The sequence below is a fragment of the Bos taurus genome, chromosome 22 (assembly GCF_002263795.3).
Source record: "Bos taurus isolate L1 Dominette 01449 registration number 42190680 breed Hereford chromosome 22, ARS-UCD2.0, whole genome shotgun sequence".
Classification (NCBI taxonomy): Eukaryota; Metazoa; Chordata; class Mammalia; order Artiodactyla; family Bovidae; genus Bos; species Bos taurus.
This window is the reverse complement of record NC_037349.1, coordinates 38,643,377-38,669,819: the sequence shown is the minus strand read 5'-3', so window position 1 is coordinate 38,669,819 and position 26,443 is coordinate 38,643,377. Positions and strand designations below refer to the sequence as shown.

The 26,443-nt window shown below is 41.5% G+C and overlaps 1 protein-coding gene across 19 annotated transcripts in view; it reads right to left on the bottom strand.

The window, feature by feature from the left end:
- The window catches only part of CADPS (calcium dependent secretion activator), a 471,511-nt gene that overhangs the window by 231,969 nt on the left and 213,099 nt on the right, over positions 1-26,443 (bottom strand). For all 19 annotated transcript variants that reach the window (XM_059879758.1, XM_059879763.1, XM_059879759.1 and 16 more), the window contains 2 exon segments: positions 18,106-18,339; positions 13,683-13,804 (listed from right to left, as the gene is read on the bottom strand). In XM_059879758.1, the coding sequence (XP_059735741.1) occupies positions 13,683-13,804; positions 18,106-18,339 (356 nt within the window).

Genomic DNA, 26,443 nt, shown 5'->3' with positions numbered 1-26,443 from the left:
GATTATCTATATCACTGACCATACTCAAGTGCAAAGATGCCAGAGATGACTTTGAGATATTATCTGACTCTCAGGCTAAAGCAAAGGTACACAGATTCTGACTGAACAGTAAGGCCAAAGCCAAACTCTGGTGCATCTCTGCTCACTGACCTGCAATGGCCTTCCTATTGTTTGCCTGTCCTCTTAGACTGTGGGTGCCGTTATGGTGGGATTTTTGCTTCTTTTGTTCACTGCTATATTCTCAGCACCTTGCACATGGTTTAGCATATAGCAGCCACTCAGATAAACAAGATAAAAGGAAGAAAGGGCTAGATGAATGAGCAAGAGAGTATGGAGAATGCTATCTCGTGCTCCTCTCCCTGGGATCTGATTCTCCCCTGACTGACAAATACTTGAGGGATCACCGAGTAGCAGCCCCATGGGGTGAATTCTCATCACAAGTGACCAAAAGAGCACAAGGAGTTCTTCCAGAGGTTGCCATGTCCAAAGACCAGGCTAGTTTGGAGGTGTGTCTTGTTTGGGGTCTCTCTAGGGTAGGAGAGTGAGAAAGAGAGAGAGAGAAGCATTTCTCAGGTTTCAAATATTTGGCTCAACAGAAAATCACCTAGTTCTGTTGCTGGAGTGGATAGCAGACACAACAGGGAGAAAAGCAAGGTGACAGGCACGGCAGAGCAGAACGAGGGCTTCAGACACTGACATTCCTGCTTCGGACTCCTCTTTCCTAACAATTCTCAAACACTGATATTGCAACTCCACTGTATTGCTTGATATATGAAGTAACAGTAGACAAAAGATCTCTGTATTCCTTCTATCTCTCTAGCAAATTTACAAAAGAAAAATCCATAACAGCAGAACCGTGCCTGAATTAGATAAATGTCAAGACACTCCCAAATCTTCCAACATTATTTCACCCTGTGATGTACCCAGTGACTCTTTGGAGGGGATGTGCGCAGTGTGTATGTACTTTGTTCACACTTGAAAAGTACTAGTGGTTTGGTGTCAGGAAGAACTCACAAAATGGGTTCACTTTATTTTTTAGGGTTTTTTTTCCTGTTCTTCTGGAAGATTTGCAGCCATTTCTGTTCTTTCAGATATTGAGAACTCATCTGAGTGGAGACATCTCTGCCACAGTGATATTTATGGCCATGAGTATTCTAAAGAGGTTTCCAAGTCCATTCTATGTGCCCACTTTTTACCTTTGCCCAGAGTCCTTCACCATTTGCCGTTAAGGCTTTGACCTGAGTCAATCGAGATTTACTAACCATCATACAAGTAAGGCATTGCAGGAAAACTAATTCGATACATGGATTTTAACAAGTGTGAGTAAAGAATCTATATATTGTTGGGGCTCAGACGTGTGGTTGCCCTATATGCCACAATAGCACACTGATTATTGTTAAGAATTACTTGAACAGTCAGTAGGGGGAAATGATATAAAACACACTCTGATCTCTTTCTTGCCCCAAACAGCACGATATAAATCTCCCACGTAGCAGTATCTTCCATACACCAGGAGGACAGAAAGCATCCTGTCACTGAGCTGGTGATTTAAGGCTAAGAAGACTATAAAAATACACTTTCTTGCTTCTTCATTAGTCTCCTACCCTAAGCAAAAACCCCCTTGTTAAATCTTCACAAATAGTTTGTTTGTCTATAAATGATATATAAATAGCCTAGTTTGGTCACTTTGGGGGACCTGTTTTTATGAGACCTGTGTATATGAATTTATGAATTTACTTTTTTCCCTATTAATCTGTCTTGTATTGATTTAATTATTCAACCAGCCAAAAGAGCTGAAGAGGGATGGTGAGGTGGCGGGAATTCACCCTCCCTCAAAACGTAAATGAATACATTTCAAGGCAAACTACAAAAGGATATCTAATTGAAAGAGAAAGTATCTTAAACTTCTTTAGTTCACACCGCCTGACTTGGATGGCCTGTGCTGTTTTCCTCTCCATCCTGGCTCCAGTGATGGCAACAATAATTATAAAGGTAAGAATAACAGCCTTCCATTTGAGCCAGTGCTCAGCTTATCTTATTAAATAGACACCTCATCAACAACTTCATAAGTATTATTAGCCTCATTTTACAGATGAAGAAACTGAGGTTCAGAAGGATTTAGTAACCTACCCACTGTAACAGTGTCAGTGGCACAACTGGGGTCCAGAGTAGCATTGTCTCAGCTTTGGGTGAGACAAATACCCAGGTGATATTTTGGGCGATACCAAGTCCTGTATGATTAGATTCATGCTCAAGCATCTGTTCTCATGCACTGGAAAGCGTTTTAGCAATAGAGCCCTTTCTCCTTTGGCAGACCTGGCTCTTTGCTTTTCACGTACTTGGAATCCTATGACCTAGGTTTTGGGAGTTGTAGGATTTTAGCAAAGCCTGCCTAACTTTTCTAAGCTTTTTTTTAATATGTAAGGTGGGGGAAATGAGCATCTATTTCCTAACACTACCATGTGGGACTCACTGATATTATACTGGGTTTTTGCTACTAGCAATGTTTCTCAAGAGATTACAATATGCCACCCACTGGACTCAGCTCTTAGCTTGAATCATAGCGCTTTTCAACATTAGTTCCACGGGCACAGGATGTATTACTGTCTCCATTTCAAATGAGAAGAAACTGAAACCCAGTGAGGAGCATCCACTTGCTCAAGGTCACCCAGCGGGTGAGCAGTGAGGCTGGGATTCACACCCAGTTTTGTGTGACGCTACCATTTGGTAACAGGTGGCTCGGTGCCTGCCACCTGCTGTATTTTAATAAATGGTAGGAACAATGGTTGTTGATAACGATTTCTCTGAGGAAGGATGAGGCTCAGCAGCAGCTCCTCTGGAATTCTGTAAGCACCTCCAGGGCAGGGTCCACCTCTCTGCAGACGTGCACACACAACATCGCACAATGTGGCTCCCTATGGGCTGGAATCTGCTGTGGAGCTGAGCGTCTGCACTGACGTGGAACACCAGTGAGACAGCACATTCATCACCACTTACAGAAGGGCAGTGATTTAACCCATGAGAAAACTGAGTTTATGGAAAGGAAATGAGCCTGTTAGACCATTCTGCTGAGTAGTTAATGCTAATAAAAGACTTTCTTTTAGGGGAGTGACTTCTTTCAGAAAGGCAGGGTAGCAGAAAGAGTTAAAAATACAGACTTTACATTTGGCTCTTGGCTTAGCTCTGTATTATCTGTGCAACTTTGACCAAATCACTTAACCTTCCTGAATCTCAGCAGTTTCATCAGTAAGATGGGAATGACAATAGTACCTATCCGGTAATTTCAGTAGAGCATTAAAGAAGACATCGACTATGAAATACTTGGTATAGTACCTGGTCACAGAAAGTGCTGGATCAATGTTAGTGATTACTATTTCAGACCCAGCTCACTTTTTCCCCTCATTTCTCCCTTCTCCCTCCAAAATAAAAATGAGGCCATGATAACAACAGCTAACATGACTACTGTGCAACAGGCACTGTTTTTAAGCGTTTTATACATGTTAATTTAATTTTCTCAAGAATTTGGGAAATGAGGCATGAAGAGGTGACCTGCCCAAGGTCACAGAATTGAGATTCAAACCCAGCACTCTTCCTTCTCATTCTGAGCTCCTGTGGATAGCACAAGATGAATCTAAACCAAGTCCCTCTTGTTTTCTCATTAGTAAGAATTTGGAGTTTCTGGGTTGTATCTCATTACTACAGGTAAGGGACTATATGACACTCCACCCTACATTCTCCCTGATCACTCAATACCAAATATAGTGGTTTCTCACACTGGGCAATTGGCGAAGCTTCCTCCTGGGAGACTGAAGTACAGAACTGTATTCTTTATACCCAACTTGTGCTCAGTCATGTCCGACTCTTTGTGACCACATAGACTGTAGCCTGCCAGCCTCCTCTGTCCATTGGATTTCCCAAGCAAGAATACGGGAGTGGGTTGCCACTTCCTTCTCCTGGGGATCTTCCTGACCCAGGGATCAAACCCACATCTCTTGCATCTCCTGCATTGGCAAGAGAGTTCTTTGCCACTAGCGCTACTTGGGAAGCCTTGAGGAGACATATTTTGAATTAGATTTCCACTGGACGGTGACGGGCAATAAATCCAGTTCTCAGATCACATCATCATCAGATGTAATTGCCAAGTCAGCTCTGGCAAGGTACTCGAGGAGCTGAGCTAGAAAGGAAATGGACCTACTGTCCATTTAGTCCTTAGTTCTTAAAGAGCTATCAAAAAAGCTTGATAGCTTTTGATACATGGGCTGTTTCATACCCAGCCAATATAGGACTCTTCATGAAATCAGAACTTTCATGAATTTCTCACATCTGGATGGAGTATCATGGTCTAATTGCCAAACGCCAGTCACCACATAATAATCTGATTCTGGAACTCCTATCAACTCTAGACGTTTTAAACAACTTCATGTTATTGCCTGAAAATTCTACATTAAGTTCTGCTACTATGGCTCTTCTCAGGATCAGCTAGATGAAGAAAAAAACAAGTCAAAACAAAACTATAGCACTCTTGAGGGAGCAGGAGTCTTGGACACCACTTCTCAGGATGTGGTGAAGCTGGAAAGCTTGGTGGCCTACATGAGAGGGTGGCTAACTGAGGATGCAGCCCGATGCAGCACTCAGAGCGCCTTCTCCAAAGCTTATCCTCTAGCATCTGTTCATTTCTACTGTCCTGCTGATTGTTGCTTTAGCAGCCTGCTTCCTTTCACCCTCCAGCTCACAAGCAAACACAAACTGGCTGTCAACACAAGTTGTGGCTCCTGGACCAGGCTTTCTGGTGTCTGAGCACTGCAAACTGTGATTACAAATGCGCTTCCTCCCAGCTCAGACATCTTCAGGGAGCCTAGCAAAACTGAATTTCTGGGTCAGTGTCGGCCTTTACCATTTATGATTTAATTAACTCTGAATGAAGCTAAGCCTTTTCCTCAGAAAGGAAAATCCATAGAAATGGCATCAAGTTCTCACTCAGTATTATATAACTGTCTTCTGGACTATGACCTTGAGCTGAAGTTTCAAGAAAGGTAGACAATAAAGAAGCGGATTCTCAGGAGGCCTCACTCCCTTTCCCACGTGGTGGCTTTGCAGTTTTCAAAACCTAAAGTGGCTCCTGAAGAACTGATCACTCTGTGGTCCAGGCACGGGGATATTTCCAGCCAGCTTTTTCAAGGCTCTACAAAACTGAGGGCCACGTCTGTATTATCTCCCAATTTACACTGTAGGTGCTCTTATTTGTTGACCAAGACATCCACGGTTTCGAGTTTACTTTGGTCCATAAAGAGGCTCCACGTTTCAAGATGGAAATCCAATTGTACCCTCCCTCATTGGCTTAAAATCTTCTAATGGCTGGATCCTTCTCATCCTTCAGGTGTTATATCACACACTATCCACTCTGAGTGGGCTGCCTTGCTCACTTGAGTACCCTACAGCCCTGTTACTTTTTACTGGAGCAGCCTGTTCATTTCTCACAGAACTGAATTACATTCTGTTTTTATAATGTGAATTCATTTATTCACTTGTTTACTGCTGGTGCCTTTTACTAGACTGTATACTCCATGAAGGCAGGGCTTGATGTGCTAATCACAGCTGTCGCCCCAGCACTCGCTGGCCACAAGCAGAGCATCCCCCATACATGTGCTGAGGGAATATAAGTGCTACCCTTTGCATCATCCCTTATACCTAAATTTCAAAGGGGTCGTGCACTGTTTCCATTTAAACCATTCCAAGTACACAGGAACAGATTTTTAGCTAAACTGAAGAAGGAAGTACCATTAAGAAGATGATGCATTAGACAACAAACTGGAGGGCATGACTTCCTTTCTGACTTTGTAACTGACTTAATGTGGGGCAATTTAATGGAACTGTGTTTCTAAGAATAATTTGGGCATAATAAGCCCGGCCCACTCTGAATTATACCATTAGGACAAATAATATATTTCACAGAAGAAAAATGTTATAGCAAGTCTCTGTATTTTGTTCTTTTTTTTTTTTTTTATAAAAAATATGTTCTTATCAGATAAGATGCCATTAGAAAATGCTATGGCTATAGCACAGTATACCATTGGGATATTTTAGTTTCTTATTCTCTTGGAAAATGTCAGGAAAAGGTTTGATCGTATTTTCAAATTCCTGACAGTAATAAAATCCAGATATCATGAAGCCCATGGTTTGTCAGGGAATAACAGAGTTGCTAAATAATAAAATACCAAGTGGCATTCTTGGCTTCAGTTCAGAAGAATATAATTTCAGAGAAGCTAGCACAATGTTGGGCTGCTGACTGCAACTGCCTTTCTTTTCAGCAGAATTCCTTAAATTTCTCTTGTATTTAGTCCTCAGCACACACTGTGGTTGGATGGCAGCATGTGCCATGTGAATCCACTGAGAAGGGCAGGCATCTGGGGCTGCATCCTGCACTCAGGGAATACAGATCAGGTTTCCTTACACCATTTCTCCAAATTAATTTGCATGTCATCTTTCCAATCTTCGCCATTTCCACATACCAACACAAGATAGCTACATGATTTTTAAAAAAATCATACTTAGGCATCACCTGTGTTGTTATTTGCTTAATATATTTTATGTAAATTAATTCACTATCTAAACGTTAATATAGTTCTTTAAAAAGAAAAACCTATGTCACCAACCATGACTGGAAGGTAATATAAAGTACAATCTTTATTACCTCATATATTTTTCGTTCATTAGTTTGTTTTTTGTGTCCTTTACCAGAATGAATGACCCATGAGGCCAAGGCCTGATTTCTGTTATTTATGTCCATAGCCCCAGCACTAGCTGGATGTAAGGAGAGCATCCCAAGTACGCTTGTTAAGACAATATAAATGTCTGCCTTCTACATCATTCCCTTATACATAAACTTCAAAGGAGACATCCAGGAAAGATAATCCATTCTTATTTAAATCATTCCAAGACCCAGTACACAGAAAACATTTTTTGTTAAATGAGATCTAAATCATGCTATTAGATTCTAATGGAAGGCTCTTGTCTGCCAAAGGCTCTGAGTATGAGGCTGGTAGGGGTACTAAAGATTTCAGTTCAGTTCAGTTCAGTTGCTCAGTCTGACTCTTGTGACCCCACGAACTGTAGAAAGCCAGGCCTCCCTGCCCATCACCAACTCCTGGAGTTTACCCAAACTCATGTCCACTGAGTCAGTGATGCCATCCAACCATCTCATCCTCTGTCAGTCCCTTCTCCTCCTGCCCTCAATCTTTCCCAGCATCAGGGTCTTTTCAAATGAGTCAGCTCTTTGCATCAGGTGGCCAAAGTATTGGAGCTTCAACATCAGTCCTTCCAATCAACACTCAAGACTGATCTCCTTTAGGATGGACTGGTTGGATCTCCTTGAGTCCAAAGGACTCCCAAGGTCTTCTCTAACACCAGAGTTCAAAAGCATCAATTATTCGGCGCTCAGCCTTTTTTACAGTCCAACTCTCACATCCATACATGACTACTGGAAAAACCATAGCCTTGACTAGATGGACCTTTATTGGCAAAGTAATGTCTCTGCTATTTAATATGCTGTCTAGGTTGGTCATAACTTTCCTTCCAAGGGGTAAGCGTCTTTTAACTTCATGGCTGCAATCACCATCTGCAGTGATTTTGGAGCCCCCCAAAATAAAAGTCTGTCACTGTTTTCCCATCTATTTGCCATGAAATGATGGGACCGGATGCCATGATCTTAGTTTTCTGAATGCTGAGCTTTAAGCCAACGTTTTCACTCTCCTCTTTCACTTTCATCAAGAGGCTCTTTAGTTCTTCTTCGCTTTCTGCCATAATGGTGGTGTCATCTGCATATCTGAGGTTATTGATATTTCTCCCGGCAATCTTGATTCCAGCTTGTGCTTCTTCCAGTCCAGCGTTTCTCATCATGTACTCTGCATAGAAGTTAAATAAGCAGGGTGACAATATACAGCCTTGACATACTCCTCTCCTGATTTGGAATCAGTCTGTTGTTCCATGTCCAGTTCTAACTGTTGCTTCCTGATTTGCATATAGGTTTCTCAAGAGGCAGGTCAGGTGGTCTGGTATTCCCATCTCTTTCAGAATTTTCCACAGTTTATTGTGATCCCCACAGTCAAAGGCTTTGGCATAGTCAATAAAGCAGAAATAGATGTTTTTCTGAAGGTCTCTTGCTTTTTCGATGATCCAACAGATGTTGGCAATTTGATCTCTGGTTCCTCTGCCTTTTCTAAAACCAGCTTGAACATCAGGAAGTTCATGGTTCATGTATTGCTGAAGCCTGGCTTGGAGAATTTTGAGCATTATTTTGGTAGCGTGTGAGATGAGTACAATTGTTCAGTAGTTTGAGCATTCTTTGGCATTGCCTTTCTTTGGGATTGGAATGAAAACTGACCTTTTCCAGTCCTGTGGCCATTACTGAATTTTCCAAATTTACTGACATATTGAGTGCAGCACTTTCACAGCGTCATCTTTTAGGATCTGAAATAGCTCAACTGGAATTCCATCACCTCCACTAGCTTTGTTCATAGTGATGCCTCCTAAGGCCCACTTGACTTCACATTCCAGGATGCCTGGCTCTAGGTCAGTGATCACACCATCGTGATTGTCTGGGTCGTGAAGATCTTTTTTGTACAGGTGTGTGTATTCTGGCCACCTCTTCTTAACATCTTCTGCTTCTGTCAGGTCCATACCATTTCTGTCCTTTATTGAGCCCATCTTTATATGAAATGTTCCCCTGGTATCTCTAATTTTTTTGAAGAGATCTCTAGTCTTTCCCATTCTATTGTTTTCCTCTATTTCTTTGCATTGATCCCTGAGGAAGGCGTTCTTATCTCTCCTTGCTATTCTTTGGAACTCTGCATTCAAATGGGTATATCCTTCCTTTTCTCCTTTGCTGTTGGCTTCTCTTCTTTTCACAGCTATTGGTAAGGCCTCCTCAGATTAAAGATTTATCAGAACCAATATAAGCATTCTCCTTGACTTGATCAGAAAAACTGAAAAACACATGGAGGGGTAACTTCCTTCTCATATGACTTGATGTTACTCAATTCTAGGTCTTCCTAACACCTAACATGATCTCTGTTATCAGCAGAGTAAGAGTGCCACCCTTCAAGAAACACTGCTTTTGAAGATCTAAACAGACATTTCTATGACTAAATAGACATTTTGGTAAAACATACAGATGGCTAAAAAGCACATGAATGGATGCTTAGCAGCACTAATTAATAGAGAACAGCAAATCAAAACTAAAATATGGTATCACCTCATACTGGTCAGAATGGCCATCATAAAAAAATCTACAAATAACAAATGCTAGAGAGGGTGTGGAGAAAAGGGAACCCTCCTTCACTATTGGTGGGAATGTAAATTGGTAAGAGCCACTATAGAGAACAGTAGAGAGGTTCCTTAAAAAACTAAAAATGGAACTATCATATAATTCAGCAATCCTGCTCTGGGGGATATAGCTGGAGAAAACACTATTTGAAAAGATATATGCACCCCGATGTTCACAACAGCACTATTTACAACAGCCAAGACATGGAAGCAACCTGTCCATTAACAACTGAATGGACAAAGAAGTGGTATATACACACAATGAGATATAACTCAGCCACAAAAAAGAATGAAATAATGCTATTTGCAGCAGCATGAATGGACCCAGAGATGTTCATACTAGGTGAAGTAAAATCAGAGACAGAAAAATGGATACCATATGACATCACTTATATGTGGAATCTCAAATATGACATAGATGATCTTATCCACAAAACAGAAACAGACTCACAGACTGAGAAAACAAGCTTGCGATTACCAAAGGGGAAGGCTGGGGAGGGGAAGTCAGGAGTTTTGTTTTAGTACAGACAAAGTATTATATATAAAATAGATGACCAACAAGGACCTACTGTATAGCACAGGGAGCTATACTCAGTACCTGGAAATGAGCTAGAATTGAAGGGAATATTAAAAAGAATATGTAACTGAGGTACTTTGCTGCACACCAGAAACTAACACAACATTGTAAATCCACTGCTGCTGCTGCTCAGTCGCTTCAGTTGTGTCCGACTCTGTGCGACCCCACAGACAGCAGCCCACCAGGCTGCAAATGAAGGCAACGTTTTTTATTTTTATTTTATTTTTATTTATTTTTTTTGGATGTTTAAAATTATTTTACTGGATTACATTTACAGGTTTAGATTAAAATTTCACTTTCTTTTATCTACTACAGTGTAAGTAAGAACTTATCAGATCAGCTCTAGAGAAAAATAAAGAAATTTCCTTTTCTTTGATCATCTGAATATACTTTTAATACATCTGATATATCATCTTCATAAGTAGTTTTAAGCCCAATAATTCTCATGATAAATATTCATCCTTGTTCAGTTCAGTTGAGTCGCTCAGTTGTATCCAACTCTTTGTGACACCATGGACTGCAGCAAGCCAGGCTTCCCTATCCATCACCAACTCCCAGAGCTTGCTCAAACGTCGAGTAAATTCCACAAAACAACTTCTGAATGCCGGCAGAGGCAACGTTTTTTAAAGTAAGTATATCTCAGATTTTTTTCAAGAGATATACTTACTTTAAAAACCGTTGCCTTCATTTGCAACATACCATTTCTGCTTTGGTAGGAAACTGATGAGGGGCTGAGGCAGGAGTCACTGAAATCCCCCTTTTCAGTGAGCTTCTCAGGAAGGCGTGCAAGTGGAGAGGGAAAGACTGTGGTTTCAAGAACTCAGATATATTTGCCCACCTCCTGTGAAAGAGAGTAGAGGGATTTTCTTACCATGAGGCAGTGTTTTTCTTTGCCCAGGAACAGGGGAGCCTGGTGGGTTGCCGTCTATGGGGTCGCACAGAGTCGGACACGACTGAAGCGACTTAGCAGCAGGAATCCTGGTTTTAGAATGTGTCATCAGTTGGGCATCAGTTGGTTGTAGGAATAGTCAGAGACAAGAATCAGAAGATGAATAGGGCAGGAAAAGGGCTAAATTTGTCAGATAATGAAGTGGAGTTATTAGGGCAGATGAAAGATGACCCTCCAAAGGGTACTTTTTGGGGTAATCAAAATCAAGTAGCAGAGATGACAGTTAGAGATTAGTAATGGGAAAAACTGTGAGCAGAACCAAGGAGGAAAGGAGAAGAAATACAAGCTTCAGAGAAAGGAAATGATGAAGAGGATTCTGAGTAAGTCCTAACGAGAGGGAAGAAGAAAATGCACCTGCGTGAATGTGCACGGGCTCCTTCATCCTGTCGGATGAAACTGGAGGCAGAGCAGCAGTATTAGCAGTGAGCTATGATGAAGAAAAGGGCAGAGGAGCGGAGAAACACCTGCGGCTTTAGAAGGCAGCTGAGCAGAGCTTAGAAGGAGAATCCATATAGGAAGGAGAAAGGAAGAGACAGGAAGAAACATGAATTTGGTAGACCTCTTTGAGATACTCTAGAAATGGCAAACACAAGGCACGCGTGCCTCTTTTATCATATTGATTACGCTTTATTTTCCTCTGAATATAGATCTGGCTTCAGAACCATTCTCAAAACAGCACTCTAGTTAGCCACTACTGACTGATTTGACCTGATGATAGTTATGAAAGCTGCATTCTTATGGTATTAAAAAACAAAAAATACAAACAAGCACTCTGTGGGGTTCTGCTAATACCTACTCACTGACTGAAGAGTAATAAAGAAAAAACTTAACTTCTAGCTAGAAAAGCAAAATGCTTCAGTGTGAGATGTTTATTAATATGGACATAATAACGCACATGTATGGAAGTGAGTAAATGTATAACCAAAGCATTCAATATTTGTAATCTGAAACTCTGTTTTAAGTATTCATATGCACACGAAAATCAGCTCATCCTTCACCTTGGCAACTGAAACCTTTAAACCCCATAAACTGATATGAATTACATTTTGAGTTAAGTAGCTAATATCAAACAACAGCATGTTCAAATAATCAGAGTTTTTTCCTTCCTTCTCTATATATGACACTATATTGGGCTCAACTTCTTAAAATGTTAGCATGAACACCAAAGAAGTTTTTCTTCCCACCACATGACACATTTTCCAAAAGCACATATAAATAATGCAACAACCTAACAGCATTGATTATGATCAGGCTATGGTGACAGCTGGGGGGAAAACTGGGATTTTTATCAATGGTGATAAAAAAGAAACAGCATTCATTTTCGGTCTGAAACTAAATTTTTAAAAAGGGAGGAAGGATGGAGTGTGACAAGTTGCTTTGGTTCCAACTTCCTCCTCCACGCATTCGTTAATTTCACCCAGATTTGAGCATCTGAGGCCTTTGCGTATTCATACAAAGAACCACTTGAAGGCACACAATGCCCTCAGATTTTCCCTAGTCAGGGAAACATTCAGTGCTTTCTTTGAACTATTTTGTTTAAACATCTCAGTACGTTATTCATGTTCTGCCAAACAGCTCATAATGCTTTGGAGGAGGAGAGCTGCTGTTAGGGGTTATCCTTTTTATGACTTTATTCTGAATTAACAATAAAAAAGATGTTCCTTATCCTAGGCTAGTTTAACTGAGATAGAAAAGGAAAGAGGCAGTAGGGAGGGAGGGAAGAGAACAGTGATCTCTCAAGAATTTTTTGCAGCCTGAGTGTCTATTGACCCAAATACATTCATCATCATAGCTCCTGGGAACCAACTCAATAGAATCCTAAGTGGCCTCCTACATTGACTCCAGCCCTTTTTACTGCAGCTAGGGTAATCCTCTCAAAACACATGTCTAATCACACATGCCTATCCTTCCTCTCTGTCGTCTAGCAAGGTTCTTCATGGTGTGGCCCCTTCCTGCCTTGTGGCAGATTATGGCATACTTTGTTCTCTGGACTCCAGCCCCACTGGCCTTCTTTCAATGCTGCCATGCCACAGGGCCTCTGCTGACCACAGGGCCTTTGCACAAGCTGACTCTGCATGGAATGCTCTTTCTACTCCCAACTCCTTTGCTCAGCTTTTATAATACTAGCCTAAATGTCTTATAACTTCTCAAGAAGGCCTGCTCTGAATCTGTCTCTACACACTGGTTCAGGTTCCCCTGATGTGTCCTCACAAAGCACTCCTTCTTTCTCAGCATTTGCATCTATTTGTAGCTATAAATTTGTGAGACTCTTTTCCTGTTCCCCCACTCAACTCTAAGCTCTGCTGGGCTATAACAGAGACTACTTTCCTCTCCACTGTGCAACCGTGCACTGTACACACACAGGGAGTCCTTAATAAATATGTGTTTACCTAACAAATTAATGGATTGTGCCTCATGTAACGTACTGCTTAGCTGATATATTCATAACTGTGGCGCACAGAGAAAGATTTTGGAAAAAATGCTTATACTGTAAACCAAATATTATTTAGTAAATATAATAAAAAATAATTCTATCAAGCTCCCCTGCATATCCTGTTGAAACCAGCAGGTGATGACTAAACTCTGTCAGGTAAACGGATAAAATCTCCAGAAAGGAGACTGTATCTCACATTTCCTTCTGTTCTCTGCTGTGAAGGAATGGAACCCTTATTAAGGCTGCTAAGTGAAAATGTAGTCAAGTCATTCTGTCTGGAGAATAAACAAGGTGGATGTCACTGTAATCTTCTGGGGAAACCAATCTTCAACTTGGGAGTTGGCCCAAATGATGCCAATGAGAACCACCTGGAAGGTGAACCGTGGAGAAACACAACTTACGTTGGTTTTGAAGCCTCGGCCTGGTCGGTCTGTAGTTTCTCTCCTCCTTCCACCTCCATCGTGCAATATACGATGCGATTTGGAGCTAAGGATTTGAGGCCTTGGACTTCCATGATCACCACCTGCAAACAGAGTCGCACACAGCAGAGTTTACTGTCAAAGTCTATGGACAGCGTCAGCCAGAGGAAAATAGACACGTTAAGACCTGTCTCATGCATATACACAAAACCCCAACAGGTATCTGAGAACTTCAATCAGGTTTCTACCGGCCATGCTGGGACATATCCAGCACAAAGATGCAATTCTTCATAGTGCAGCTTATTGCCTCCCAGATGGAAAGACAAGGTTCACTAACTCAGATGCACACAGGAGCCAGATTAAGTGGAACGGGCTACTCTTTTCTGTGTTAAAAACACATAGGATCTTGATTTTTCATTGCCATAAGAAATAGATTTTTAAAAAATCTATTTTTTAAAAAAAATAGATTAAAAAAAAAAATAGAGTCTAGCTTTTAACTCAGAACCTGATGGAGACATAGGCCAAGAAATTCACTTTCCTCTCTACAAAAAGTAAGTGATAACACAAGTGCTAAGACAAAGGGCAAGTACCATTTGACATGAGAGTCAGAGATGGGGACTGTGGCAAACTGGAGAGCTCCATTTAAATGGGGCAACTGCTACTTTGCTACAGCCCCTGTTGCCTTGCTTTACTTCAGTCTAGAGGTAAATGGATTGCCAAATACTCCAGCTTCTGCTACCAGAAAATGGAAACCTGAATCACAGTCAAAGTTAAAAATCTGAACTTGAAATTGTGACAATAATTTTAAGACAGAGAAATAAACAAATTCTGTACAGGCTATCGTTGTAGAGTGAAAAAAAAAAAAAAAAGCCACAATTTTATACTTTCTGTCTAGACTGAGAAAAAGGCTGGGTTTGGATTGACCAAGTTATATTATTTACAACACCTGGCATTTCCCATCACTACCCTCCAACTCCATTCAGTCACCTGCTATTTTCATATTTAGTGGTACATACTGCCACTCATCAGAGAGAAGGGAGCAGAGAAGAGAAGACACTGATTTAAAAATCAGGAACAATGACTTGCATCAGAGATCGATAAAGACCAAGGGATATTAACAAATCACTGACTTGTACTCCAAAAGAGCTAATGGCATTATATAATGAGAAAGATTATGGATGTGCAAAAAAAGTACACTTCTTAAACAGGCTCAATTCAAAGAATTGCAGCCCTAAAACAATAGGGCCTGCATTGCCTCAGGATTCACAAGTCAATTTTCTGCATAATAGCCCAGGGATTCTCAAATTCAGTGTGAATCAGAATTGCCTAGAAGGATAAGCCAGACACTGCTGGGCTTCACCCACTTAGCTGCTGACAAGTACGTCATGGGTAGAGCCCAAGACTTCTCATTTGTAACTAGTTCCCTGGTGGTGCAGATCCTGATGCTGCAGATCCAGAGGCCAGTATACCACTCATCAGATACTGGGCAAATCTTGACTATCAAGTCACTCTACTTTTAAATCTCCTGAGCCTCAGTTTCCTCATCTGTAGAGTGGGGATAATGGTACAGGTTCTCTCTCTCTCTATGGCTACTGTGTAAGGATCTAATGAGATGATGCATGTAACTGAACATCTTTTCACTAGGTGGAAAGAACCATCAAATGAAAAATGTGAGAGGCTCTAGGGAAAGAACACAATTTTTGGAGTTTTAAAGATCTGAGTTCAAATCCTGAACCTGCATCTTCACTAGCTGTGTAATGATTTACAAGGTTCTTAACTAAGGCGATGGCACCCCACTCCAGTACTCTTGCCTGGAAAATCCCATGGACAGAGGAGCCTGGTGGGCTGCAGTCCATGGGGTCGCTAAGAGTCGGACACGACTAAGCGACTTCACTTTCACTTTTCACTTTCTTGCATTGGAGAAAGAAATGGCAACCCACTCCAGTGTTCTTGCCTGGAAAATCCCAGGGACGGGAGAGCCTGGTGGAATGCCATCTATGGGGTCACACAGAGTCGGACACAACTGAAGCGACTTAGCAGCTAACTACTCCAAGGCTTTGTTTCCATATCTGCAAATGCCTTGAAGGGTTGTTGTGAGGATTCACTGAGTGAATGATGGTGAAGGATTCTACAGATACCTACTGGTTTTCATCAGAACACTTCTCCCCAACCACCACCTCCCCAGGGACACTCCCCTGTATTCCCGGACATCAGTTCTCCTGCTTCAGGGAACTGTTCTCTACTGTCCCTTCCAGCAATTCTATAATTACATAAAATATATATGGTACGAGCCTACGAATTCAAACCTAGTCTACCCTGATGGGATGACCGTCCTCTCTCTCTCTGTCTCTTTTTAGGTCCCCTCGCTGTGTCCACCAAAACACATTCACAAACAGATACACAAGGCCTTCCGTTGCTGACTTAGAATGATGAGCAATCTAGCGCTCTAATTACAAAGTACTTGGGAAACCTAGGGCGCTTCATTTTGCACTTGCACTTACAAGTTACAACCTGTTTGACTCGTGTACACATGGGGGTACGGCTGGGAACTCACCCACATCGGTATTTTTGACAATCAGCTGTTTAATACTGAGCACTGATAAAGAATTAGAAAATTACAGACTTAAAAGCTTCATGCAAATCAATAAACCAGTTTCCCCTCACCTTTTAGCAGGAAGACAAGAGGCAGTAGGGAATAAATTGCCACCTTTAATTGGCAATAATCAAATTCAAAGACACCTAAGAAAAAGCATTCAGTATCTCAGGTGGCAGTATGAAAAAAAGGAAGGAAGTTTGTGTGAAATTACACTGGTAATTTTTTCATACACAAAGTGCTCTATATTTAACTGAATACTGCCTCTTCCACTTGCAAAATACATGTTGAAAATACTGCAATGTGACTATCCCAATCTGAACTGAGCACAGTAAAACAAATTACCGGCAGTTCATTCACAGCAAGCCTTAATGATGTTCTAAAATGTTAATTTAATCTTTACAAATTTTAATTAAATCTATAGAAATTTGATCTATTCTCTTAGTTTCCTATCTTGGATTATCATAAAATCCTTACAGAGTTTGAGCTTTCATATTTTATGAATGGGTCTCCAACTTTGGAGTATGTAAGGATACCTGGATAGCTCCTTAAAACGCACGTTCCAGGGCTATGAGGCATGTTTTACATATCATATAATTCACCGTTTCAAGTGCACAATATGGTAATTTCAGTAAGTTTATTAGATTGTACAACCATCATAACAAATCACTGCTTGGAACATTTTTCTCTCCCCCAATAAGTTTCCTTATGATCATTGCTACCTCCTGTCCTAGACAACACTAACCTACTTTCAGTTTCTGGATATGTGCCTTTTTGGACATTTCATATCAATGGCATCAAATAATATGTGGCCTCTTGCATCTGGCTTCTTTCACTAAGCATAATGTTTTGAAGGTTCGTCTATATTTTAAAAAATGTATCAGTAACTTATTAATTTTTAATTGGTGAAGAGCATTCTATGGACGTACCACATTTTTGTCTATTCATTCATCTGTTGATAGACATTTAGACTGTTTCCATTTTTTGCTATACTGAATGATGCTGCTATAAACATTTGTGAGCAAGTCTTTGTGGAGACATGTATTTTCATCTCTCTAGGGCAGATATCTAAGAGTGGAATTGCTGGATCACCTGGTAATTTTATGCTTACCATTTTGAGCAACCACAAAGCTATTTTCAAAAGTGGCCACACCATTTTATATTCTCCTCCTCTAGAGATTTGGGTCAACAGTTTTGGGGGTGCTGGAATGTGCACACTGAACCAGTTTTTAATAACTCTGATGCAGTTAGATCGGATCCACTCCTTACATTGCATGTATGATAAACAAACATGTGAGTCAAAGTGACAGACAACTACTGACATGTTGCCATAATTCTGGCCCAAAGGGATTCTTTCTTGGGATAATGAGACAAACTAAACAAGTCTCCACTGCAACAAGGACATTTCTATGGGGAAGCCAATGCGAGAGAGAACCAGAAAGAAAACTGTCAACCTACCATGAAATGAAGCTAGATTGTTTGTTTGTTTTTTTTTTTACACAGGTTACCAAAATGTTAAACTTTCTAAATTGTACAAGATATTTGCAAAATCCTTCAGAACTGCTTTAAGATGGGCAAAGTAATTCAACATTAAATTTAGTAGGTGGTTCTTAAGATTGCATTTCCTAAGGAAAAGGATGGTTTCCTGGAGATGGGAAATTACTCGCTGATTAGCTGACCCATGCCTAGCAAGCTGTTATTTTAATAACTGCTCCTGGGGAGCAAAAAGGAGAACAGCTGATTGTGATGCAGCTAATCACCCCGGTCTGGCCTGCTCTGCCAGGAAGGTCTCAAGGATTTAGGGCTTTTTACCTCCAAGGAGAAAGACAGCACGACGTCTGATTTGGACAGCTGGTTCTCACTCTCCTCACCCATGTCAATGATGGAAGCATTGTGGCTGCGTTTGAGTTTCTGAAGCTTGAACTCGCCGCCTTTGGACACTGGCATGCTCTCCAAATTAGCCATCAGCAGGTTGACGGATGACTTCAGCTCCTCAATGTACATGTTTTCCATTTCTTTGGATACGAACTTGGGAAATTTGCGTTCCTTGTAAAGAAAAAGAAAGGAATGAGCCATGGAGTAAATAAAGACTTGATTTACATAAAAGATTTTCATCTTTCAGCCCTGAGTTCTGATGACATCTACCACTAGTGAAATTTTCCTAGATACTGTGGCACATGCTAGAAAAATGTTCAGTCGAGTTGAGTAGACAGCTGCCTGCCTTCTAGTTATTTATTATCTCTAACAGGTAAGAAACACATAATATACAGTAAGAAAGAAAGAAATGTTTATTATAGTTCTATCTTTCCCCTCCCAGTTATCGTCAGAATATTTGATTTATGGAATGAAAAATGGGGTGATGTTTTTTCAAATCTGGTTTCAAATCAGTTTTTCTTTTTTTAGGAAAATGCAGTCAGTTGTTTTTAAGTTAAGGAGACAGAAAGACACCTTATTTCTGGATATCTATAGAGATTTTCTCACATGAATAATTCAAAAGGAGCTCATTTGAGATGTTTCAAATGTAGCCTGTGGCTATTTCTAAGAGGAATACTTAACTGTTTTCAAGAAAAATTAATGAAGTGATGAAAAACATGATTAAAATTCCTTAGAAAAGAAGACAAAACAACTCAGTATCAGAACTGAACTCTCTGTTTTTGTTTTTTGCTCTTTTTTTGACCATCCCATGCAGCATGTGGGATCACTGAACCCACACTGCCTGCAGAAGTGTGGAGTCTAAACCACTGGACCACTGGGAAATTCCCCTAGTTTCCCCTTTCTTAAGAGTTCAGTTGTAATGGCAACTTGCTTTAGCCAGGCTATGTGTTTCTTCACAGCTCTAAGTTGTCTAGATGACTCGAATGAGTAGACTCTGGATCAATCACTTTCTCAAAGAATCAGCCCTCTGCAGCCCAGCTCCATAACTGAGCAGGTGAGGGGCAAGTCAAATCAGTTTGATGTCTTTTTTTTTTTTTGGAAGTGACAGAAAAATCCAGTTTGAACTGACTTAAACAATAAAAGGAATGTACTGGTTTGAAAATGTCCTAGGGTAGCAGCAGCTTCCAACAAGGCTGGAATGAGGAGTCAGATAATATCATTATAACTGAGTTTTTCCTTCAAAACTGGGTTTGGGTTTCTCTGAGTTGGCTTCATGCTCAGTCTGGCTCCTCTTTATGTCATAAAAAGGTTGCTAAAGCCTGTACTTCACAATACCACAGCACCCTACCTAAAGAAAGAGTGAACATCTTCTCTCGTGATGCTCACAGAAGATGGATCATCTTTATCTCAGAATTCTCAGAACTCTGATGTGCATACCCTGAACCAGCTTCTATGGCCAGTGGTGGGTCATGTTGAATTGCTTAGACCTGAGTTATGTCTTCCGTCTCTGTGGCTCAGGATAGAACTCCACCTAGATCACAGGGAACACGGACTGGAAACATCAAGGTAGATGCTATGATGGAAGTAGATGAGAACTGAAATCTTCCTGAAAGATTTAGAGGTGGCTTTCTAGAGAAGGTGACCCTTGGGCTGAGTGTGTGATGGATGAGGATGAGTTTGACATTGGGTTGATGTGGCTGAGACATGGCCACTTGTATTTGCTGGTTTTCCATGAAAAATATAACAGGCAACCATAAATCCAAGAAGGTCTATATAAGCTGAACACGGTTGCAAATATTTCTCCATCTCGTTTTGAACGTGGCGCTTCTTACAAGTGAAGAGAAGGATGAGGTAAGTTAATTTATGTTAAGACTGCCAAGCAGCAAAGGTTACATAATAATAGCCTGAAGGCTGTTACACTCATATATCTCCTTCTCCTTATATTTGGGCCCAAACCTCATATCTGTATGGGATATTGGGGGAGCTGGGTAAGTGGTATCTTTAATTTGTACTAGAAGCAGCTGGCCCTGCAGTTGCCATAGAGATGGAGAGAAAAACCATCCTGACTAGGAAGTGGGTTCTTTCCTGCCAGTCAGCCTTACTATCAAGTGTGATCCTTCATCACACACATCTTTGGGACTCACCGAAGGCCTTTTCATTTGAAAGGCTTTGAAACTCTGCCACAGTCTTGAAACTCTGGAAGAAGACTCAGTGGTTATAGAGACTACCACTCTGGCCCAGAGGTGGGTTCCACCAAACTTTCTACAGCAGAATATTGGAAAAATCCAGAGTGATCACTCCTCCTAGAACTTGGACAGTTCCTAACAACAGCATAAAAACAGGCTCATAAAACTGAGGTCTGCAAGGGAAAATAAGGCCATTTTTCTGCTCTGAGTACTTAAGCCTTGAGATGCAATAGCATTCTGTCAATCTCAGCTGAGGTTCTAAAGTGGTGTCTTCAGCAGCACACCCATTATAAATACATTTCAAAGCTGAAGTTGTGCCAAAATAAGGAAAATGTAGTCGTCTATCTCAATTGCTACATTCCCAAGCATAAAAGTAAATCAGCCTTGACAAAAGGATTGCTTATTCATATTGCTTTATGAAAGACACAGCACGCGAGTGGAGAAAGCCTCCCATAGAAATTCTCTGCCGGTCATTCGTTTTGGTTTTGGGATAATAACATTCCACAGTCGGGACGCCTCCCAAGGACAGTTCCTTCTGGAGTTACTGATGCTCAGCCACACTGAGGGATTTGGGGAACATCTTGAAAAACAGCATTTGAAAGTGCTAACAGCTCTGCCAGTCATTTGCTTTGCTTTTATGTCTCTTCATTTTCACTCATATAGAATGAAGCAGCTACATGTAAAAGCTGGCAAGGGTCCTTGGATAAAGAATCCTTAGACCCCAAGGCACAACTGACATTGTAGATGGTCAGAAGGAAGGCTGTGGTACAAGGACACTCTCCAGATGTGGAGCTTGCCTACAGATGTGCCAAGTCAGTACAACGTCTCAGACCCTTCCTGGGCTCCTAGCACCCGTTAGACAGTACAGCTATCACTAGGAATGAAGGAGTCGCTGAGAAGTGGGGGGATCATCAGAAAGCGCCCAGGCACCGTGTGACACACGTGGTGTGAGAGGCCTGTGCAGGCGCAAAGGGGCACTGAGGAGCCTTATCCAGTCCACACGGGTGAAACAGACTCGCCGTGAATCCTGGGCCTGCCATTCACTAGTTATGTGACTTTGAACAGGTTTCTTCACCTGTCTGAATAACAGTGTTTATATCTGAAATGTGAATGACAAAGCTTCAAAAGTTATTGTGAAGAGGAAGAGATAATAAACATTAATACTTTTTGACCACTGAGCATTCATAGACATACATAGATATGCATACACATATACTCAGCCCATATATATGTATATTTACACACACACATATATGTATATGCATATATACATATATTCCTACACAGATATACATATCAAATTGTATCAGGCACCATGCTACTACTAGCACTCTAATATCAACAATAGCAACAGTCATAGTGGTGAACGCAGAAAAGACCATGCTGCTAGGTGGCATTTACAGGTTACTGGGCACTAAGTTAAGCACTGTATATGCTCTTCCTCCTTTAATCTTTCCACAACCCAGTGAGGCTGGTGCTGCCATTTATTCCCATTTGCTGGACAAAAATGAGATACAGAAGTTCCATCCATAATCAGCAGAACTGAGTTTGAAACCCAGAGCCCACACAACAGGGCTGGATTATCTGGCCCCAAGTGGCGTCAGGGCCGAGGTGAACCCTTCGGGGCCTCTCAGCAGTGAGCACCCTCCACAGACCTCGCTGTACAGCTCACAGTGCTCAGCAGAGCATGGGCCAGAGCCAAGTCCTCCACAGCAGTGGCCACCCCACCATCACCAGCCAACGTGGCCTGTACAATGCTGGGAGATGGGTGAAGTGTAGGGAGTGATGGGGGAAGGGTGAGTGTGTTAAATGAGAGAAAGGAGGTCTTGGTAGTTATTGTAAAAATCAGCATCACAGATACTAGAAGCATTTGGGGCACAGCTAGTACAGCTTCCTGGATTGGTTCTTTTACTCAAAGCTGTGCTTAAGTGGCTTCATTGCACTTTCTAGCTTTTATGAATTACATAGACTTACTTTGCTTTGAATGAACCTCCCTGGCATTTAGATTTTTCTTTGAAGTCAGATTCCCCTGGGTTCTTAGCTACCTGTGAAAGGTCAGAGTCAGGGAGATGCTCCCTACACACATTTTTCAGGAAAAAAACTGAACTAAATTACTATATGCTTGGACACTATGCTACTTTATGACCCAGGATAGATGCCAGGTCCAAGAACATTTATTAAGGTGGAGGTGGTATCATTCTCTGGAAGGAGAGGATCCACTCTCATCTGACTTTTGGCAATGCAGGGAGCAGAACTTTTCCATCACAGAAATATTTGGATGCTGTTTCTCACGTAGGCACATCATCATGTTTGCAATGGGACGACGGAATGAGATAGTCATTTTCCTCTGCAGAGAATAGGGTTTAAATGGCAACTCAACATTTAAATGATAGCTTGAAAAACCAGTGGTATTTCACTCCCAGACCTCTGCCTCTAATACTGCAGAAGCTGTAGTATTTGTCTTATGTAATTAGCTCAAAAATTTTGGAATTTTACCCCAAAATGTGGCCAAAAGAACTGGCAAATATCACAGCAGCACTAATGCCACAAGCTGCCGGTGTAAGCTCCAATGTCAACTTCTAATCACATAATTTAAATAACTCAGACTTAATTCCTGGGTGAAATCTGGGGAACTTTAATGTCAACATGAGAGGATTTGGGAAAATGTTTGAGCAGGGATTAAGAAGTCTTTCCTACCAGACTTTTAGAAATGCATTCAGGTCCCTTCATGGGACTTTTAAGGCAGCGTGTCTGATGTTCACAGTGAGGGCTCACACAGCTGTCTGTCTGATGACTCGTTGGATGCTGGTGTGACTGAATTGACACATTACACGGTAGGGCTGCGGGTGGAGGAAAGCCACCTCACACTTGGCTCCTTTCTCTCCGAGGAAGAAAGGACACACATCTGCCTTTGGTTTAATTGCGTGAGGATGAGAATGCTGCTGGCAGAACCACCAAGGTCCCTACCACCTCTTTCCCAGATTCCAAGGTAATCAAAGTAGAAGGGATTCAGAATGCCAGGAGCCCATTCTGCCTGCCACGTGCTACTGCTTCATTTGGGCCTCCGGATGACCTGAAGGGAACGCACAGTAAATTGTGGAAGAGAGAAAGCAGGCTCCAGGAGAGGCAACCGTCAGGGAGGGAGGGGCTGGGACAGTCCTGTCCTGGTGGAACTTCCTGCCCGTCATCTGACTACTGAAAAGAAAGAACATGAAGCTTGGAATTAAAGCACTCAGCTTCCTCCTTACTAGCTAGGTGCGCTCTGGTGCACCACTTACACTTTCTGATGTGCCTGAATTGGGGAGAACTATTGCAATGCCCAGAATTGTCTGTCACAGGTCTGAATAAAGACTTTATGTGAAATCACACAGCCAGTGTGATTTAATAAAGGACCGATTAGCAGAGAGAGGTCAGGATGCAGAGAGGTGAAGGCCTGGGTGAAAGGCATGTCAAACCCTTGGATTGGGATGATGGGGAAATGAAGCTTTGTGTTTGGGATGGCATTTTGGGATGGTAGTGTGCATGATGGTTAAGAGAGAAGGTTCTGGTCACTGAATGACCTTGGCCAAGGCCTCTAACGTCTATGCCTCAACCTCTTCTATTATCCTCAGAAGGGGATAATAATAGCACCTTTCTCATAAACATAAAGTTGTTGGAGGGTCATATAGGTTCTCAGGTGTAAAATGATTAGGAGAGAGTTGGGCACATAGTAAACACCACACAAGCAACAGTTTTTTGGGTATATCTTCAAGCAGCTTCCAATTTATAATGACCACTCTACCCACAGCCCTGCTTTTAGAGTTAGAATCCTCACCCTCAGTGATGTATCACCAGCATCCACGTGTTTCATTAAGACCCTTACTCCCTTTCATGGTGGATTGATCAACTGCTCCGGGGGCTGGCCCTTGAACTAAGCTGGGTCATTCAGAGGCCTGACTCTTGAGATTGTGAATGTGCAAGGGGTAGTGAAAAAAGGGGAAAGAGGAGAGAGGGAGAGAGACAGGTTGATTGTCTGAATCATCTCCTATCTGGCCATAATGAAAACCTGTGGAATAGCCATGTTTCTCATTTGAGAAGCAAATAAAGATGATTTGCAGAGAAAGAAGGAATAATGAGTGGGACACACAGACTCAAGAGAAGAGGGGAAACCTTGACCCCTGGGTGGCCCCTGGTTCCACATCCTTCCTAGATCTTGGCTATACCTTGCCCATGGGCTCTGTGAGACATTCCCTAATTCTTAGAGTCGACACCCTCTTGTAAAAAGCTTCCCTGTGTTGGAGCTTCTAATTTGCAATCCAGACACTCATCTTATAATTCAGAGGACAGAGTGAATTATGTATGGCAGATGACATCTATCTCCAGGAATTTCTGGTTATGATATTTACAGGAGCTGAAGTTCAGCCATATGGGTTGAATTGCACACCCTCAATAAAATTCACTGTGATGCTAGAAATAGAAAAATCAGGACATGCTGAAAGAAGACAAGCAAGGGTGCTTTGTTTCAGTATCTCTTCACGAACTAGCTCTTCTCTAAGAACTTGATACTTTATTTAATTTCTAGTAGACAAGATAGTTCGCACTCTTCCTTAGTATTAGCCAGGTTAGTTTAAGCAGAAGGAGAATTTATTTTCCTTGGCATTCCACTAAACGGGACAAAAAGTAGTTCTACAGCTGCAGGTTAAGACAAAGTAGATCTAGGGGGTTTGAACATCTTGAGGATCTCAGGATACTCTGTCTGTTTACTTCTGTATACTGGCTCCACTCTTTTCTCTTCTCTTCCCTACATGGAAGAACTGAACATGACTGCAAACATCTTGTCACCACTACACAACACAGCTCTGTTCGTTCATGGTCCATAGGTCTCAGGGGTTTCATTGGTCAGGTGCACCCATTTCTGGACCGATCACTGGTGGCCAGGACAGGCTGGAAGCTGCGACTGATTTCACTTGCATGAGGAGCTCACTGCCAGGACAAAGTAACTCCTTGGCCTCCAAGGAGGCCAAGCGTGTGAATGAATATTGCAAAAGAAGACAGTAAATGTCCAGGACAGCAGAAGATAGTAGTGGGCAGACTCACAGAAATCCTCCTGAATGTTTAAATATACCCTCAATATACTCTGAAATTATTCTCCATTCTTTGTAAATTTTGACCCAGATTCACGTCAGTTGCGTATTTCCCTGTTCAAGAAAGTCTAGTTCTAAGTTGTCAGTGGTACTCTATTTGGTGTCAGAGTATCCAGTGATGTGGGCCAGGGGAGAGAATTTCTTCATTTACTGATCAGAAATGAGCAACTTGGCTCACTATGCTAACAGCTGTTCATCCATGATATTTTAAAAATTAAAATTAGCCTACGTGAGTTTCTAAAATTATCTTGTTAAGCCTCAAAGTAAACAAGACAACTAAAATAAAGGTGCCATGAGCTCATTTTGGAAGTGTGTATAAAATTTTAAGTCGCTTGAATACTTACTAGCTGTGGATATAATAGCTGCCTAAGAGCAAACCCTAACCTCTATTTTCTGAATAATCTGCCAAGGAGACACTGACTTTAGAGAAGTACATGATGTTTACTCCCACATTAAGCAGGATTTTCAAACTGAGAGTCTTTTACACTACCTTTAACCAAACAACTGTATACTATTTTTAGCCACCAGACTGACTCGAATATAAACTTTGAAGGTGTCCAAAAACTAGATGCAAAATATTTCAACAAAAGTACTTGAGCATGAAAGGGAATTTTCCTGCTTCTTGGAATCTCCCTTGGGTTTCTCCTCCAGTAGAATTCCTTTCCATGTGTGCAAATCCTGATACACTTCTTCCCATAAAGAGGAAGGCTGGATGCCAAGCTCGACTCTGTGTCCATCTTGCCCATCCTCAATTCCCACAGCCCCCACCCTCACGTGCACACAAGGCCTGTGGCTACCATAGGAATCAGTAGGCTGCTATTATTTAAAACGTTGATATTTTGTTCTTCATGGATATTTTTGCATTGGTTATGATTTTTAAAGTATTGCATTAAAATATTATTTTGATGCCCACATCCTCCCACCCGGAATTTTTAAATTCTGAATCTGAGGTGAGTATCTCACCTT